Here is a 12,934-nt window from a genome sequence, read left to right as displayed (position 1 = left end):
AACTACTGGGATGCATTCGCCAGTGTAAAATAGATTAACATCATTACACGAGGACAGCAGCTAGCTGGTGCTGGTTCTACCAGGTGTAGCACACATCTGACCCTGGAAATGGTTTTCTCTTCATTGGACCTTTAGATATTGTCAAAGCAACTTCTGATCCCCACTTGACCAGTAAAGTCTATACATGTTTTAATTTGAACCATATTTTAATTGATGGACGGAGTAATATCTTTAATTTGGAGATGATTCTGATGCAACTACAGATTTTATTTTAACCTATTTAATCAGAAATGCATATGTAAGGCTTTGTATATGCATCCTGGACTGGGTTTCATTTCTCAGACTGACGACGTTGGATTATTGTTTGTGCTCGTTTCAAACTATCAGCATGAGATTTCCTTGGKTTTTGTCACAGGATGACAAGCAGACAGTTGCTTTTTCCTTTTGTTTACTGCGCTTCTGTCTATTTTGGTGCGCCGCATCATTGTTCCCAACAGTTAAATACCACCAGACATCTCAAACAATAAGTATTTATTAGTTGACGAAACAGACGTAAAGTGTCTGGTTCTAAATAATGTGATTTAAAGTTGGTATGTTGCGGCTCTGACAGAGGAAGGTCAAGCCAACGCAGAGACTAGGCCCATCAGCATATGCTTCCTCCCTTCCCGCGCTGCTGCTAATTAAACATTAACTGATAGAAAAAGCCCTCTCCACACACAATTATGCACCATATCAAGTCTAATTTCACCAATCATGGCCATCTTTACTTACAGAGAGCAAATTGGGTATTAATCATTTTCTAGTGGAGATTTTCCTGCCCCTAATTGTTGGAGACGACTCAGTCATTATCGGGAGGCCGGCTACTCTTATCAGTCATCTCACGAGGGTAAATTTATCTGGAGATTGAGGAGAAACATCGTAATGAATTTTTAAAAAGTGATGACTCATGGCGCAGTTTGACAGCACGTTTCAAATATTCATGTCCTGATGAAGCGGGAACAGAATSAAGAGAGGATGAGAATCTCAAAATATTTATTGCAAAGTATTTGTAGAAAAGAAAAACAAATCACTTATTTGACAATRATTGAAACAAATYGTAAGCTACACATCAGTCAGCGCAACTAATTTCAGGTTTGCGATGTTAAAGAGGAAAAGTTGTAGTCTAATTCATTACTAGTGGCTCATAAGAATAACTATTTMGTTTATTAGAAAACCAAAAAAATATCACAATTAAATTAATCTCGGACAGTAAAGGTGTCGGCCTCATCCACATAATCAAAGGCAAAAAGAAAAGAAAAAAACCCTGACATGTTTTCAGGAATTAAAGGAAGCTTAAGCTGCAAAACATCAAGGCCTAAACGTCAAGAAGGAGAGCTAATTCCTGTTTTTGTTTGTCGGCTTCCTGTCATGATCTAGCTGGTAAAGGTGATCCCCCCCATTTATTAYCTTCTGTTTGATCCTTCTGGACAAAACGCAGTGCTTTCAGTGCTGGAATATACTTCATCTTAAACATCTGTTATGGCACAAAGTTTAYTGTAAATATTTGTGCAATTTAATCTCATTTCATTCTGCATTATAAAATCTGTCATCAAAAACCTTGGCAATACTAGAATACTCACAATATCTCCACCAGAAACAATATTTATATATTTACATACATTTAAATATAACTCTTTGCAAAGCGCCCGTGTTTAAACCTTAACCTTCATCAATTTACACTGCACCTATCATGGGGTCCTTCCGCCGTGGCTCAGGCTGTCTTTCATCCCGGTAGCCATCAGGGCTGGCGTAGCGTTGCCTTGCTTTTGGGTACCTGTCTGGGCTGGTGTAGCGGCCGGGGCTGGCCTGCCGGTAGCCGTCTCCTCTCCCCGCCGCAGGCTCATAGTGCTGCCGCCCTCTGCGACCAGCCGTGGGAGACGGAGGGACATCCTGTCTCAGAGCTGCACGGTGTGGCTGGGCGGATGGGTAGTAGCGTTGATTAGCGGGCGCCTGCTGGGACTGGTTGGACGATTGAGGGAGTGGCAAACGGCCAGAGTTGCTGGGACCTGGAGGGTCCTGGTAGTGACCGGGGTAAGGGATGGGTTCCCTGTGAGCCCTGGAGTGTGTGGGATAGTCATACGGATCCCTCCTGCAAGACAAAGAAAACAGAAGGTTATTTAGGGCAAATTTGAGACTTTTTAAGACCTTTTTAAATGCCACCTTGAATAAAATTTAAGACCAACCCTGCTGTGTTAAAAGGAAGAATAAGAAAAATTGTTGTGGTGTCCCTATGTGTTTGGTTTTAACCAGAGTGCCGATGACTTTTGCCTGTCGCTGTCTTTTCTCAAGCCCATCACCCAGATCCAAAAAATGTTAGCTAGCCAACTAGGTAGTCTATAGCCTTAACCGCCTCGAGTTACAGAACGCAAAGATAGGTGTGCAACTAAAACGTCTGACAGAAAAGTCTCTAGAAAAAAATGCATATGAGATKAAATAGTCCTGTCACATCAAAATTTAAGATCGTATTTAAGGCCAACTTACATTTTGTTTGATAAACTTAATTAATATAAACATTTTAGAGATTTTTTAAGGATTTGTGAACATCTTGTAATTAAATTATTTTTTAAAAATGTTTTCTAATYCATTAAGTTCCGCCTGTACAGATGGCTTGTTGTATCGTGATCACTGTTCTTGATACYGGTTTGAACTGGTTTGCAGTGAAGGACAGCTCTCTTGTTGGTCGGCTTCCTGCTGTTACTCAGTTTATGTGGCGAGGCCTTGGCAGGATCGAGTTGTCAGGGGGACGTGGATGGAGAGATGCCAAGAGATAACGGCAAATTCCTTGGTAAGCATATATGAGGTTGTGTGTGTGTGGAGGAATGTGTGTGTCCCAGGGGTGTGCAGTAACAAGGCAGCCAGCTGGAAGTCTCCGGTTCCCTCCCACTAGCTGTGGGTGATTAGGGGCTAAACCCCTGGGTAAGGCGACACGGGGGGCTTCCGAGCAATGGTGGAAGAGAGAGAGGSGCGAGAAGCAAAAAGTCTGGCTCAAATGTTTTCCATCTTATGCTACGTTTCCAGGGGCTGAGTGATAAACACGTCTTCTTATAAAGCAAAGCATAAAGTTTTTAACTATCAGTTTCCAAAGCAGAGAGATGCAAGAGCCTGATGCAAAGTTGCTGCAGCTTGAAAGGCTGTTTGGAGACTTGCTATTCTGATGCTGGCAGAAAACAGTTTGGTGTTTGCTGGCTGAAATAAGCAAAGCCTTTTATGAAAAAGGAGCATCTGAATTAGTTACACTGAGACCAGTATTGATGAGGGTTTTTGGACATATTTTGGTCAAAAACACAAAACGTTTCTCAATCTCTTTTCTTGTTTGTGGAAAAGTTTGTACAGCTTAAATGTTCATATAAGTTGTTTTCTTGATGCAGTGAAYCTCCTGGATTCACAGTGGTTAGGGACACACTAATAACTAAAATATATRAATACTTGAGATTCCCTCTAAATGCATATGACTACCCATTTTAATAGTTCAAAAACCAAATATACTTCAATATGCACTATTATGCACAGTTGGAACTACATTAGCCTAAGAGCAGAAGGAAACATCAATGGTTTGGAGGTTACAGCCAATTGTTGCCAAGGAAAATAAATTTGATGCTTTGCAAATGACATCCAATAGCATGTCAAGCAGCTTTACACCTATGTATTTCTGCTATATTTCCCACCTGCATTTTCTTTCAAATATTTAAGATACGAGCTAAAAAAAGTCCAGGTTTTCTGTGAGTAATTTAGTTACATGCCATAGAAAAATCGACGAATAGGAAAAGGGTCACTGTAGTTTCAATCAGTTCTTGATAGAGTGCATTAAACTAAGCTCTATTTTAAGAACGGTGTTGCACAGTGTTAGGTAATCACAACATTGTGATACTGCTGAATATAGCAGTGGTGATATCAGATACAACTAGCTAGGTTCAATAATAACCTAGTTGATTATGTTTGAAAACCASAAAARCAGTTCAGTTTGTTACTTTTGGTGTTGCTTTAATAAAATCATCGATATATTTTTTCTAACTTTTACAATTTGACAGCACAGTCATTGTGTATYGTTTTGTAACCCAGTTGTATAACTGAATGTAAGTGATATAGTGATGTAGCAGATTTGGTAGTGGGTAMATTTTTTTATAGATAAGCAAAGAGAATCACAGAGCAGATTCCACCATCTACAATGGCTCCTACTGTAGTTATTWTACAGAAGCTTTGAGCTTAGCTTCTGCCTTGTTCTGTAATTGTATCCCTGCGTCTGCTGCGTCCGGTCCCTCGAGTCGAGCTCAGCACCTGTTGACCGGCCAATTAGAATGAGTCACTCACCACAGTTTAGGCTGCACACATCTTGCTTGGGAGCGTGCGTCTGCACTCGTGCCTGACAAGACTTTCCCCTGAGGATATTCATAGACTGAGGTGATGTGGACTTCAGCATGTGTGTTTGCAGAGACCTGACCACCCATAGAGAGGGGCTGGACGGGACTCACAGGTGGTCCCAACAACTACCAGCCCTGCCTCGTCCGTCAGCATAAACACAACCACAGACACRAGGAATAAAACTGGTGGAGGATRGAAGAATGACAGAAAGCTAAAGACTTTAATATGAAATGAAGATGTGACAGAACAGAAACAGATGTGCAGTCTAGTCTGCGTGGAAATAAATTGCTCCTTAGATAGTGGTGTGAAATGAAGCAGCAGTGGAAAGAGCAGGAGAGAAGGAGGCGAAGGTCATGCTCCTCCATTAATCCAGATTAAACGCTGAAGGCCACCAGGAGAGGCACTGAGAGGGAATAAAAGAAGGATGGAGATACACCAGGATAGAGGAGGGGCGACACCTGGGKCCTCAACTCGTCTCAGGGCCACCCAAAAACCCACAATCCTTCATCTCTCTTCAATTCTCTCAACATTTCTCTCTCCTTTATGCTCGATTTGTCTCCATCATCTCTCACTTTAATGCTTCTTCCTTTTTTGCATCTCCTTTCATCTCTTCTCATCTTCAGTGATAATCGGGGCAAAGCAGTCACATATATCTTCTTCTACACCACCAGTATCTGCTGCACTAGAGACGCMTGTTTTMCACAACATCTCAAATGATGCTAATAGAGAAATGGATTCTTCCTGTGTCCCATTTTCTGGATGACTAACTGCTAAACTGAACAGATTAAATGTTTCAGGGCGTACAATGACCTCTGACCTCTGACATGCTGGGCTCCAAGTTGTCGTCCTATGCTCATCAGTCGGTAAATTAAATAAAGTTCTTCAACAAAGTATAAGTTTAGGGTGTACATACTTTTACAACCAGGTTTTTGCAGAGTTGTGTGTACTTTTTAATAGTAAAATGTTAAAGCTGTTCCAGAGGAAGGAATACTTCACAAAGCACCGAGTCGATGCTTTTGTCCGGTGCTGAATTTGTGGCAGAACAGGGAGACGGTTGGTTTGAGATGCGGACAGGGAAGGGAGCTGATGGCTATGTTTAGCAGGGGACAGGCAGAGAGACGGATGAGACTCCCCCGTCTGTCCCTCTGAGGTCTATATGGAGCAGCAGAGTAAGGTGTGATGTGAACCACGGGGACCAACTAGAGTGGAAAGCTGTAATGACACGCCGTCTAATACATCTGACTCGCACTCTGAGAACATCATCACCATACACCGCACCCCCMACCGCCCTCAGAGAGCCACTGATAGACTCAATATTACATCCAGAGCTGTGCATGTGGGTACGTGTTGGGAGATATACGATTACACACACGCAGCAGTGAAAGCAGAGTGTGTGTTGCAGTTTGGGGCCTGCTTCCGTCCTGTGACAGTGAGGAATCTGTGCGTATGGTGGTTATCCCGCACCTGCCCCAGGAAACGGAAGGAGGAAATTAGTAACCCCACACCCACAACAGCCCCCCAACTCCTCATTAGCCCCACACTCCCACAAATACCCCCACAACAGCTGGAAAACAACCATGCGTCTCTGTCAGACACACACACACACTCTCTGGATGAATGTGACATTTAACATGAAACAGCATTACTCTGTTTGACATCCTCCATTTATCCATAAATATAAGTATACTTCCAGATTGCATCACAGTACAATTAAGAGATCTGCAGAATCCAAAGAAGGCCACACACAAGGGACAGGGGTGAGAAACCAATATTGAATGTCCGTGATCTTTGGGCTCCCAGGCGGTCCCGAATTGAAAAGCAAACATGATTGTGTAGAGGAAATCAATGCATGGGCTCAGGAACACCCCTGTGAACAACTGGTGTGGAAGTTGGAGCATAAATTCAGTCTATCGACGCCTCTGTGYCTGAGATAAGAGCTGCGTCCTTGGTAAATATTAATCAGAAAGCCAAATAAAAGTCAAACTATTTGCTTCACATCAGTCATGTCAATGTTCTGCTTTAAAAATGAATTGACAGACATTATGAGAGGGTAAAAAAACCAAGCAAAAAATGTAAACTTAAGCAATTAGAGGGTATAAAAATTTACCAAAGTAATAATGTAGAGAAAATGCAGAAAATAAACACAAAATTAGCCATAAATAGCATGAAAAAATGACAATATATATATGTGCTAAAGTAAATGCAGTTTTATATTCTTGGCTACTGGCTAGAGTTGCTAAATGATAAACATGCAGCACTAATTAAAATAAAAGAATGAAATATAATTAAATAATCAAAATAATAATGTTCTCAGTTTGCAATTAAAACAGCTGCCTTCCAGTGTTCAGGAAAGGTTAGAAGAAAAGATGACCTCACTTCCTGAGGGTCTAGACGGCTTGTAGGATTAAAGGCAAGTCCATAAATAAGACTGAGATCATTATCAGTGTTAAAAAAACACTGAGAGCTTAAAATCAATTTTAAATTGCACAGAAGAAAAAAGTMGTAGCTTCTGAGAAACGTTATTTTTATAGATTAAATCATTTAAATGAGAAGCCAGAGAAAGCGCAGGAGGTTTCCACCAGCTGTTTGGACCAAGATTTAATGTTTATTTCATATGATTTCTGCTTAAGTGCCAGTAACAATCTTAGTAAATGAGAGTTTTAGTAGTATAGATATATGATGTAGGGAAGACTACAGTTAATACTTGTAAACAAACTTTTTATTGTTGGCATTTTAATAAAACAGRCAACAGCAGTGTTTAATCTGCTGATTCTACTRCGCCATTATTTTTACATCAGCTTATTTTACATTATTTTAAAAGCCGACCGACACTTTTTGGTGCATCCATACTCTGAACAAATGAGYGCAACACACAGAAATGACGCCAATGCCAATTAAATAGCATTTAATCATCGAATTCATTACAGTTCTGATTATAAAACATATGGATGCACATGTGAGCACATCTGCCAATTATATGCTCACCTTACGCCCACCGCATGCAAAATATATCAACTGCTCAGCAGAAAAAAGTACCAGCTGCTGCACCTCACTGCCACACACTCCCACACATATTCATTCATATGCATTTCACATTTCAGCTGAAGCGTTTTCAGGGTAAACGGTGCCACAGTTTGCAGAGGCACAAACAGTTTTTTCCCTGCGGTGACATGACTTTACGGATAAATTGTGGCAAACCTTTCCTCTAATCTGAGGAGACTGGTCCTCAATCTTTGTGGAAATGTTTAGGGATAGTTGACAATACTCATTAGTGCTTGATGCATTTACTAGTCTCCCTAAAATCAGCACTGTGCAGGCTGAGTGTTGCAGAGGAAACCATTAGCTACCGTGGCCTCGGCCATCAAGACAGCTCTGCTAATCAAACCAGCCTATGTCAACAATGGCGCTGGAAATTGGCTCTCACCTTGGCGTGCGTTCTTCATCTAAATGGGCCCGTGTTTACACTGAGCGCTATTACATAGTGAGCAGCGACGGGGAGTGTGTACAGTATCGGTGGCAGGTAACAGCAGGGGCTCCGGTTTAGAAAATGAGAAGGTGAGAAGAGACGGGAGCCAYCAGTAATAACAGGCTCTACGACGATGTTTCCACACAGATTTAATGGGCMATAATGACCTATTTTGCTCAAATCTGCTGGTGTGAATGCATTTATTGCTCTCAATGAATAAAAATGCAGAATGACGGCCACTAAAAAGGCATAAGCAGTTAAATGAGATGCACCGTCCRGAGCTAGCAACGAGGAGCTTCGTTCTCATGTAATAAAGACGAGTCGAGGGAAACCAGTTGAGTAAGAGTTGATGACGGAAACTGATGGGGAGTCATTTTAACAGCAGTGCTTTGGAAGTTTTCGTTCCTCTGGAACTTTTCTACATTTTCACACAATCCGACCACAAACCTCAGAGGATTTCATAGGGTTTTTATTGWATCGACCAACACAAAGTCTCCCAAACCTGATGGATCAGGTGGAAGTCATGCAAGGCGACACATGCAAAATGCTACTGTACGAACTGAATAGTGTTTTAAGATATAATTATAGCAACAAATACAGGTCTTAGTTGTTTTATCCACSAAAAAACTGCTAAGAATAAACTATCCATTGTCTTTTAGCTGAACTTTAAAACCTAAAAACAGAAATAAAATKACATTTYCTAAGATATTTACTAAAAATGTAGAGTTGTTGGGAAACATTATCAGCTCTGAGTCTAAAAATTCCCTTTGGACTGTAAACTTTTTGATRCCTTCTCTATCCCATAAAGTTCCAATGAAGCACGTTTGTTGTTTCAACGTAGAAAAAAATAGAAAATATCAAAGTTCAATAATGCCTTTGYAAGGCACTGTTATCCCAAAGATGTATTACCTTAATGATGCATTAAATCTTTTATCAGTTCCCTCRGTAAAAGGAGATTTACCTTTTGGAAAGTGGAACAAAAAGCAGAGSTCTCATGCTGTGTTGAGGGGAAAACAGTCAAGTCAGAAACTGATTATGAAAACAGATGGGGAAATGTTTTGGACGAGATGTTTTGGACGAGATGTTTTGGACGAGTTGTTTTGAACTCGTCATTGCACATATTCAGCTCAGTTTGTCCAGGGCTGCTGCTTTCCATTTCCTCCTGGACGAGGAAGACAACATTTGAATTCGTCTTTATTTGTGGACTGAATGCGATGCCGATTCTTACACAACAGTTTTTTGTATTTCTAACTGAGCTCAGAGGGAGCGCCCGGGCCTCAAAGTGTTTCTCTTTTGTTTTATTTATGATGCGCCGATTTCATTTTCCCATACACAGACCCTAGGAGACAGACGGAGAGACGGGTGGTGAAGAAGAGACTAAGGGAAACATAAACAGAAGCGACRGAGAAATGCAGACAGAAGGATTGATGGAATCAGTAGAAAGCAGAGAAAGCCCAGTTAATGTAAACAGGTAGAGCCACTGGTGCCTCAGCTGTGCATGTGACAGAGCTGCTTTAAAACCTTTCATTTCCTTCTGCTGACTCCATTACATTCTTCTGTGTCTGAGCACAAAGTGTGTTAGTTTCTCAAACATTGCTGCATCTGCCTGCAGTTTCATAAAAAGCCACCAAAACCAGTGAAGGGTCAGGACACCTCGTAGGAAATCATAAAACCTCAGGAACTCCTCGGCTGCTCGTTTATTTTTATTATTTTGACTTTTAAGCCWCTTATCCCACATTCTGAGTCCAAACAATTCTTTCAATATAATGCAGCCTGAGCTCCTGAGGAATTAAATGACTTGCAGAAATAATAACTTTAACCGAGTTGGGCGAGTTTAGAGTGAGTCATTGGACAGCTGGACAGCAGCAGGGCGGGGAAAACAGTGAAGCTGTGAGAAGCAGGACTTTAATAAAGACGGGATGAGAACAGCAATAATATGATTTCTCTGCTGACCCTGAGAAAATCTTGTGAATTCACCGRAGCTCCAAACAATATTACAGAAGGAAAAATAACAGATTTCTGTAATAAATGCRGCTGAACACCTGTGCTGCACAGTGATGCACTTTGACTTGAAAAGTTAGACTGGAGGAGACATAGTAGARGCTTTTATCTCTTAATATTGAAACTGATAGTTCTTAGTGAAGTAAAAGTCTGTCTGGTAAAGAGTTATCCATAATTTGTTGAAGTTACCCCACACGTTCATCTAAATGTTGCAACTGAAATTGATACTCTGTTTTCCAACCTTTTCTTGTTCAGTTTTAATGAGCATGTGTGAGTTTTAGAGTGCGTTCACACCAGTCTCGTTTAGTCTGATCAAATCAAACCATTTGTCTRGGAAGTCTGGTACGTTTGAGGAAGCATGAATGTGTAGTCAAACTCTGAYGGGGTCCAAAAAAGTAAACTCTGGTCCGTCTAGATCTCGGTTCAGTTGAAGTGAACTCTGGTTGGTTTTGAATTCGTATATAYTCATATAYCATATCTTTTATTTCATACGTCTAGGTGTGTCTAACATGGATGTAACTCATTAAAGCCTCAGTAGAAAGGTTGATGTGCTCGGTACGTGCTGCAGAAAGCCAAGTACCCGTAAGCTTGGGAAGAATGAGTTTGAGCTATTCAGGAAGGTCAGACAAGAGCCCTTAAGGGACACTTGTACACATACTACAGCCTACTCAGCATGCTGCGGACAATCAAGAAGTTGCACCTGGTTTTTATAAGGTGGGGCAGAGGATTCCAGTCTCTCCACAAACAATCATGAGAGCCTCTTCAGAATGATYGACTGTAATCGCACATGAACAGAGAGGTGCTAGCTAGAGGTCTTCTGAAATTAAACACCTCCAACCTACTTGATGTACAATTTGTATTTCAGTACTGAGATCAGTTTTGGTAAACATCCCATGTTTCAGGTCAGTTGCGCATKAATCTGCCAATAATCAGCCATGACCAGCAGCAACTTGGTGCCAGCCTGCCTTCCCAATCCAATCACCTTAGGGTCAGGGGTTGTTCTGATTGGATAACCYGGGGTTGGGTCACCGCGCCCATGACCTGCCTCTTTGAATTGATAATGACGGTAATATTCTCCATATGGCCTTGTGTTTCTGCATGCGTCCCTAAGCGTAGAGCCTAACCGGAGGCAGAGCTACACCCCCGCGTTAATGGCCGGTGGAGAGTGAGGTAAGAGCCAAAGTAGTACTCTCACCCTCCCTGGGGCAAACCTCTCCATGTTACCACTTCCAGCTTTTCTTTCCAAATCCTCTTTTCCAAGCCTTGAGCTTCACTTACTGGCTGCTGTGCTGTGCAGTAGCCCCAAGGAGCCAGTTTCAGGCTGAAGTCTGAGGTTTCTTTCCATCACACCTCCCTACTCTGGAATAAACTACTTCAAGTTTCTTAATTTGAGATGTGGGGACAGCCAGACAGAAGCTRATTTATTGCGTGTACACTTTGGGCTTCCACAATGTGATGAGAAATATTTTCCAGAGGAATAAAGCAGATAACGGGGCATGCAGGCCKGCAGGTCTGTTTTCTGTTTGTGGGAAAAATGTATTTACTGAAGGTCTAAACCTTTTCTTATATTTTTACAATGTAGCATAGTAGAGCAATGTAGCATAGTAGGGCATTATTTTGCAAGACAATTACAAAATATAGCCGTACAAAACTAGATTTCTTTCGGTAAACAGARAAATTTGCCACTTTGTGTCACTTTAAAACCTTTCTCTGAAGTAACATGACAGCATATCAGTCATCAGGGCACTCCATTAAGTAATAGCAATAATAACATATTACTTATGAATCAAAAGATAACAAAAGTGGGGTTTTATATCTGAARGAAAAAGTTAGAGCACCCTAGTAGCTGACATTTATTTAAGAAAAGTTTGTCCCACTTTCTCACTTTTAGCTGAGACACCTTTAAGCAGTGAGATCAACATCTGGACTTTGACTTAGYCTTTTTAGTATGTTGGCTCTTCAAACATCTTTGGATCATCATCATGTTGTAGGGTCCAGTTATGCTTCAGCTTTAATATTTTTTAGTTCATACTTTCTTCAAGTTAAAACTTGTGGTTGAATCTATAATGGTGAGCTGACCAAGTAGCKTTGCAGCAGAAGCGTTCCCACCAGTTTTATGAGGTCTTTGCTCTGAATGCTGTGTTTGGTTTATGTCAAACATATCTGTCCAAGGAACCTCAGACTTATTTGAGAAGTCTGGCTCTCTTTTCTCTCTGTAAAACTCAAGTCTGGCCTTTTTGTTTTCCTTAAAAAGCAAGGTTCTACTTATGAAAATTAAACTTGTCCAGTCCCTTTTTGATTGTCTTCATTTAGCATATTGAGGTCTGGTAATTTTTAACCTGCCCATGCACAACTCAAAAAWTACTAAAAAACAAAACAAAAACAAACACAAGAAATAAACTAGACAAAACTTATACAGAAATAGATATTTAAATTTCTGTTAATGGTAAGAACACAAAGTTGTTGCAAAGTGTTTACAAATGTAAACACTAATCAGGGTCATAATATTAATTTCTCYGTAAAAGGCTAAAAACATTTTTAAAGGAAATTTTGAAGAATTTTGCAAATATCTGTGTGAGCAGCCATCTTCCTGACTTGTACCTCCTTCCTCCTCTCCACCTCTCCCTGTTTGCTCCCATCTGTGAGATGCTTTGCTTTACCTCCTCTTATATCCATGCACACACGTACACACACACAAACACGCACGCGCACACACGCACGCATGCACGCACTTATGCAAACTCTCACCTCCTTCACTCCCAACCCTCCAGCTGCAGCCCCAGCCGGCTCCACACAAAGGCAGGCCAAATGTATGCTAATGAGAGCCAGGCCAATGGTGGAGCCGCACTCATTTTGAGAGGAAATGGCTTTCAATAATGGCGGCCCCCGGGGGGATTTCGCACAAAGTTCAGCCCCACTTTGAAAAATGCATTCAATTCTCTGCTGTGTCTGCTCTCTTTTTCTCCAGTGTTTTTTCCCCTTTCACTTTGGGAAAAAAAGGAAAACATTCCCAGAATAGATTTGTATCCAACCCTCTATCAGCTTGTGTTTACGCTCATGAGAGTTGGA

At 41.2% G+C, this 12,934-nt stretch overlaps 1 protein-coding gene across 1 annotated transcript in view; it reads right to left on the bottom strand.

The window, feature by feature from the left end:
• Positions 1–1,015: 1,015 nt before the first annotated feature.
• The window catches only part of pard3ba (par-3 family cell polarity regulator beta a), a 144,103-nt gene continuing 132,184 nt past the window's right edge, over positions 1,016–12,934 (bottom strand). The window contains exon 20 of the mRNA XM_017308921.1: positions 1,016–2,128. Coding sequence (XP_017164410.1) covers positions 1,714–2,128 — 415 coding nt within the window. The 3' untranslated portion in view covers positions 1,016–1,713. The remainder of the gene's footprint in view (positions 2,129–12,934) is intronic.

Source organism: Poecilia reticulata, linkage group LG2 (genome assembly GCF_000633615.1).
Source record: "Poecilia reticulata strain Guanapo linkage group LG2, Guppy_female_1.0+MT, whole genome shotgun sequence".
NCBI lineage: Eukaryota > Metazoa > Chordata > Actinopteri > Cyprinodontiformes > Poeciliidae > Poecilia > Poecilia reticulata.
The sequence above is the reverse complement of the archived record's forward strand: the minus strand, read 5'-3'. Positions and strand labels throughout refer to the sequence as shown.